A 7,222-nucleotide genomic window follows, 5' to 3' on the forward strand; every position below is an offset into this window, starting at 1 on the left:
TAAGCGTTTATAGAAGTAAGGCAAAATACTTGAAACTTGATGTATTTACATTTTTGCAGATCAAGGGAAAGTCGTCATCTCTCTATCTAATGGTCATAGTCTACAGCATGGGAGTTGGAAACACTGTGATTCTACAGCTGCCACAGATGTTGCTAAGTCTGTACGTATTTGCAGAATATTGCTTTATTTGTGTGTGTGTGTGAGTGTGTGTGTGTGTGTGTGTGTGTGTGTGTGTGTGTGTGTGTGTGTGTGTGTGTGTGTGTGTGTGTGTGTGTGTGTGTGTGTGTGTGTGTGTGTGTGTGTGTGTGCGAGCATACATACGTATGTGTTGGTGGTTGTGCGTAAGAGTGACTGTTCCAGGTTTGGCATTAACTAAAGTTCTATAGCACACATCGGGGACTCAAGGATGAGGGCATCGCTCTGTGGGTCAAAGCCAACGCACCTTACCTAATGCCTATTTTACCGACCTCCCTGTCCCTTCAAAGCCTTGGCTACAGCCTGCTGCGTGTATAGCCGACACAGGACACACACCCCCACACATAATCTCTATCAGGGCAGAGCAATGGACGAATAACAAGCCTTGATCAATACACAACTCGACAAGTTTATGGATGCAAACAAAGCTACGTCTGACTGTGTGTGTGTTGTACCTGGTTCCCTACATTAGAAATGTAACACTACGTGACTTACCCTTATCTAAAACCAGACCATTCTGGTTCTAAACAGTCTTACTAAACAGCCATGATTATTTGTTTGGATCCATGAGACTTAAAATATGTCATATGCAGTAAACCATATATCTTGACTATTGAGTGTTTGACCCCCCTGACCATGACTTGCTGTAAAAAGCCAGAAACCTAGACGGTAGTAGTGCTCCTTTTGTGAAGGACGAAGTAATAAACAACAGGATGTTAGAGGAGCTCATTGCTTTGGTTTACACTCGACAGGAAACCAGACCAGTCCAGACCAGCACTAACAGGTCATGCACTACTAAAGACGTTGTGTCAAAAGCCTTTTGAGATGTTGAGGACTCTTTGAATGTATAAAAATTGTATTTGTGCTATTTCATTTAAGATTTAAGGTCGAACACCCACATGCATACACACATATAAATACTTGTGTATGAATACACATTTGCATGCATACCGTATTTACAGTACACGAAAAATAGCCTATTACACCTTGAAGGATGGAATGAATCCTTGGCATAATCAGAGAAGAAGACATAAAAAGTTCCGTCTTTTTATGTGGATAATACTGGGCTGTGCTTTGTGCATGTCCCCCTGTTGGGAGTGTTCACACACAGAGGGATGACACACTATCACCTGGCTGCCACACTCACTCACACTCCTGGTCATGTCACCAGGAGCCTGATATTCCAATGCTGGAAGCCGGAATTCTTCAGTTGATTGTGTTTGGTTGCAAACAGTGGCAAGTCACTATTTATGTAACAACAAACTCAATCAAGTCTGCATGATTTTATCCGTGCGGCCATCCTAGGTGTGATTGTCCAGTTGTCCAGTCTGACCATCCTCAGAGACAGGTAACTCCTCGATGAGCATCCCTCCATTGTGCAGTGGGCTGTCCCAGTATCCCAGTGTACCATTTACCCACAGGAGACCTTGGTTCAGTCTTTAGTGGAACCCCCAGTGACTCCTGACGGATGTGATAACCCAGGACGGGGAGGTCTGGAACTCAAGTTTACAACAGTGCGGCACTTCTTCTCTCCACCTCCCTACACCGCCAATTCTTTCACCCGTTCCACCACCACTCCTCCCACATCTAAATCTGTCTCCTCTTCTTCATCCTCCTCTCCCAGAGTGGGCACGCAGGGTGAGGGCAAGCATGGCATGGGGTGGATGCTGACACTGACACTGGGGCTAGAGCTGCTGTTACCCGTGCCACCGAGGCTAACCATGCTGGCTCGAACTGTGAAGCTGGCGACAGAGTTGACACTGCCCAGTTTGGTGGGAACGCTGGCCTTGCCGCAGGAGTGGGCGCGGCGGTTCAGGCTGGCAGAGCGCACCACGGAGGAGGTGGTGGCGCAGCCCGCGCTGTGGACCTTGCCCTCCAGGAAATAGGTGAGCATCTCACCCTTACCCTTCACGCTGACCTTCCCCCGGCACACCAGGTCATAGTTATCCCCCAGGATACGGTACACATCCTCTGTTACCTGGGGGAGGAAAGGAGGGAGCGCGAGAGAAAGAGAGAGACAGGGAGGGAGAGGGAGAGAGAGATTAAACCACTGTCATACAATGAGATTTACTCACCAACACCAATCTACTCCGGGCCAATCCTCAAGCCTCAAACATAACTCCTAATTTAATACGGTACCTGTATCTTGCCAGGGACTCCGGTGCTGTCCATGCGACTGGCCACGTTCACTGTGTTCCCCCAGATATCATACTGAGGCCTCCTGGCCCCGATCACACCCGCCACCACCGGACCCACGTTGATACCCACTCTCAAGACAAAGTCGTTGTATGACTGGTAGTTGATTTCATCCAGCACATCAAACATCTCAATAGCATAGTCTGCAACTGTGCTCAGGTGATCATAGACAGATCTTTTGTCCTGTAGAAAGGAAGTAAAAATATATATACTATATGTCATAATCACATTCATTCATTGTCCTTGTTATATTCATATTTTTATTTATTTATTAAACATGCGCAAGCACACACACACACACACACACACACACACACACACACACACACACACACACACACACACACACACACACACACACACACACACACACACACACACACACACACACACACACCTTTGTTCCGATGGTGGGGACTAGACCCACAGCTGCCATATAGGTGCTGCCTATGGTTTTGATCTTCTCAATGTCCTTATAGCATTCTTTATCCATGAGCTGAGGAAAAATAAACAAGATTCACAGCCATACACAGAAGAATAGAACACATTCTCCCAGTTAAGTTAACTGTAGCAGCCGAAAGGGCCTCACCTCGTCAAAATCAGCGATGATTTCATTGAGTAGTCTCAGACACTCTACTCCCATGTTGTTCCCATCCAGCTCAATGTAGAAGTCATTGAAGTTGGGGATGGAAGCAAACAGCACTCCAACTTGGGCATAGGACTGGTAATACAGATCCTATAGGAGAACAGATAATCACCCTTAGGCCATACATACAGTGCATTCGCACTGTACTTGACTTTTTTCAACATTTTGTTACGTTACAGCCTTATTATAAAATGGATTCAATAATTTTTCCTCCTCATCAATCTAGACACAATACCCCATAATGACAAACAAAAACAGGTTTTTAGAAATGTTTGCAAATCTATTACAAATAAAAAACTGAAATATTAGATTTACATATGTATTCAGACCCGTTACTCAGTACTTTGTTGAAGCACCTTTGGCAGCGATTACAGACATTCCGAGACTTGTCATGAAGACACTTTTGTGTTGTCTTGTCTGTGTGCTTAGGGTCGATGTCCTGTTGGAAGGTAAACCTTCATCCCAGTCTAAGTTCCTGAGCTCTCTGGAGCAGGTTTTATCAAAGATCTCTCTGTACTTTGCTCCTTTCATCTTTCGCTCAAGCCTGACTAGTCTCCCAATCCCTGCTGCTGAAAAACATCCACACATCATGATGCTGCCACCAACATGCTTCACCGTAGGGATGGTGCCAGGTTTCCTCCAGACGTGACGCTTGGCATTCAGGCCAAAAAGTTCAATCTTGGTTTCATCAGATCAGAGAATCTTGTTTCCCATGGTCTGAATACTTTAGGTGCCTTTTGGCAAACTCCAAGCGGGCTGTCATGTGTCTTTTACTGAGGAGTGACTGCCGTCTGGCCACTACTATAAAGGCCTGATTTGTGGAGTGCTGCAGAGATGGATGTCCATCTGGAAGGTTCTCCCATCTCCACAGAGGAACTCTGGAGCTCTGTCAGAGTGACCATCGGTTCTTGGTAAACCTCCCTCACTAAGGCCCTTCTCTCCGATTGCTCAGTTTGGCCAGCCGGCCAGCTCTAGGAGAGTCTTGGTGGTTCCAAACTTCTTCCATTTAATAATGATGGAGGCCACTGTGTTCTTGGGGACCTTCAATGCTGCAGACATTTTTGGGTACCGTTCACCAGATCTGTGCATCAACATAATTATCTTTCTGAGCTCTATGGACAATTCCTTGAACCTCATGGCTTAATTTTAGCACTGACATGCAATCAATTGAATTTTCCAATCAATTGAATTTACCACAGGTGGACTCCAATCAAGTTGTAGAAACATCTCAAGGATGATCAGTGGAAACAGGATGCACCTGAACTCAATTTCGAGTCTCATAGCAAAGGGTCTGAATACTTATGTAAATAAGGTATTTTTTATTTTTTATTTTTAATACATTTTCAAACATTTCTAAAAACCTGTTTTCGCTTTGTCATTTTGGTGTGTTGTGTGTAGATTGATGAGGAAAACAATGATTTAATGCATTTTAGAATAAGGCTGCAATGTAACAAAATGTGGATGAAGGGAAGGGGTCTGAATATTTTCCGAATTCACTGTATGACAAGATATCAATAATCCTATTAGACTTTGAGGGGTTATATCCTTTATGAAACATCAATGCTGTCTGTCTGTCTGCCTGCCTCTGTCTGTCTGTCCGTCTATCCGCCTGTCCGTCCGTCCGTCCATAGGACTCACCATGTTTCTGGGGTTGGACAAGAGGAAGTGTTGAGCCACGTGAGCAGGAAGCAGGTTGAAAAGAATCCGCCTGTTGTCCAGCTTGACCTTCTCCATGCCATCCCTCTCCTCCTCTGCCTGACAACGCACACACGCACGCACGCACGCACCCACGCACGAACAAATGCCATATACTAATTTGAATAAAACTGGAACATTATATTCAACCCACAGTACAACTCAAGCCTGAAATTCGAAGTTCTTACCACAAGGTGTCAGTAAAAGCTCTAAATGTACTACAGGACTGAGGCGCTGTGTTAGCCTGACGTTATGGACAAGGAGCACTAGGTAGAACCAATAGCTATAAGTTCCAAACCATAGAATTAGAATTATAATATTATATAGCAATGTAATAGGATCTCTATGGTCCAAACCTAAAGCCAGCCCCTACTAGAGACCCATCGTTGTCCTATCCTAACCAACATTCCAATATCAGACACCACCACTCTGCCCGCAGCTTTAACAGCCAATAGCCTGGCACTGGCTGTTACACACAGTGACACACACAGAAACACACACCTGTGTGGCCCAAAGGAAGTCCAGTCGTAGTTTGAGGTCCAGTTGTCTGGAGTGGAGGGCCAGGGCACTGGTGAACAGCAGCAGGGATAGGATGGGCTCATAGCCCCGGATCTGGAGATTAGACCCCCCACTGTGGGACAAACCAATAGAGACATCAGCAACATATACAAAAGGACTGTACCACATTATTCATTAAAAGGGGAGTTTAAGTACATGGGAAGACACCCCTCCACCCCCACAGAGAAATAACACTATGGACCCCATCACTGTTGGACAAACCAACAGAGAAGTCAGCAATATAAGTAGGTACACAGTAAGACTGTACCACATCATAAATTAATAGGGGAAGTGGGGAGATGTGGATAGACCAACTGATGCGTCCTCTTCTTCAGTGTGTTGTGTTGACTGTGTTGACAGTCATTGATCTACATGTCATTTTAAATGCCGAGAACAACCCTATGTAATATCAGTAGCCTGGTCAAACTGTGCACTGTGCCAGCTTCGCGCACTGACCAACGCGAGGAGGTAGGCGGCCTGTTTCTGATTTAGCAAATCTGAACGGCACCTTCAGCATTCAAATGCTAAAATGGCTTGTGTGGTATTAGGCTTTATTAGTTATGTGACAACCCATGTCAATTGATAGGTTATTGGAGACTAATGGAGACCCAACTCTCATGTGGCTATATCCCACCTGCTTAACGTGGCTTACAATTGATTTTATTTTGATTGTTCAGGTTCACCATCAGCAATCGTTTTGGTAGTTTTGCTTAAAGAAAATCTGTTTATATGATAATTTTTATATGGAGAATGGAAAATGAATGTGTTTATGCAACAACAAATTGCATCGAATCGTTCTTGAATCTTTGGACACTGTGTTAACTAACCTCCAGACGAGCTTCAATGCCATACAACTCTCCTTCCGTGGCCTCCAACTGCTCTTAAACGCAAGTAAAACTAAATGCATGCTATTCAATCGATCACTGCCCGCACCTGCTCGCCCGTCCAGCATCACTACTCTGGACGGCTCTCACTTAGAATACGTGGACAACTACAAATACCTAGGTGTCTGGTCCAGACTCACATTAAGCATCTCCAATCCAAAATTAAATCTAGAATCGGCTTCCTATATCGCAACAAAGCCTCCTTCACTCATGCTGCCAAACATACCCTCGTAAAACTGACCATCCTACCGATCCTCGACTTTGGTGATGTCATCTATAAAATAGCCTCTAACACTCTACTCAACAAACTGGATGCAGTCTATCACAGTGCCATCCATTTTGTCACCAAAGCCCCAAACACTACCCACCATTGTGACCTGTACGCTCTCGTTGGTTGGCCCTCGCTTCATACTTGTCGCCAAACCCACTGGCTCCAGGTCATCTACAAGTCTCTGCTAGGTAAAGCCCCGCCTTATCTCAGCTCACTGGTCACCATAGCAGCACCCACTCGTAGCACGCGCTCCAGCAGGTACATCTCACTGGTCACACCCAAAGCCAATTCCTCCTTTGGTCGTCTTTCCTTCCAGTTCTCTGCTGCCAATGACTGGAACGAACTGCAAAAATCTCTGAAGCTGGAGACTCATATCTCCCTCACTAGCTTTAAGCACCAGCTGTCAGAGCAGCTCACAGATCACTGCACCTGTACATAGCCCATCTGTAAACAGCCCATCTATCTACCTACCTCATCTACCTACCTCAATACTGTATTTATTTATTTATCTTGCTCCTTTGCACCCCAGTATCCCTACTTGCACATTCATCTTCTGCACATCTACCATTCCAGTGTTTAATTGCTGTATTGTAATTACTTCGCCACCATGGCCTATTTATTGCCTTAATTCCCTTATCTTACCTCATTTGCACTCTCTGTATATAAACTTCTTTTGTTCTACTGTATTATTGACTATGTTTAGTTTATTCCATGTGTAACTCTGTGTTGTTGTATGTGTCGAATTGCTATGCTTTATCTTGGCCAGGTCTTAGTTGC

The 7,222-nt window shown here is 44.9% G+C and overlaps 1 protein-coding gene across 1 annotated transcript in view; it reads right to left on the minus strand.

The window, feature by feature from the left end:
- Positions 1-1,735: 1,735 nt before the first annotated feature.
- The window catches only part of LOC120055308 (adenylate cyclase type 1-like), a 59,706-nt gene continuing 54,219 nt past the window's right edge, over positions 1,736-7,222 (minus strand). The window contains exons 14-19 of the mRNA XM_039003184.1: positions 5,234-5,363; positions 4,676-4,792; positions 2,981-3,127; positions 2,789-2,887; positions 2,335-2,574; positions 1,736-2,173 (exon numbers count right to left, since the gene is read on the minus strand). Coding sequence (XP_038859112.1) covers positions 1,736-2,173; positions 2,335-2,574; positions 2,789-2,887; positions 2,981-3,127; positions 4,676-4,792; positions 5,234-5,363 — 1,171 coding nt within the window. The remainder of the gene's footprint in view (positions 2,174-2,334; positions 2,575-2,788; positions 2,888-2,980; positions 3,128-4,675; positions 4,793-5,233; positions 5,364-7,222) is intronic.

Source organism: Salvelinus namaycush, chromosome 11, assembly GCF_016432855.1.
Source record: "Salvelinus namaycush isolate Seneca chromosome 11, SaNama_1.0, whole genome shotgun sequence".
Lineage (NCBI taxonomy): Eukaryota > Metazoa > Chordata > Actinopteri > Salmoniformes > Salmonidae > Salvelinus > Salvelinus namaycush.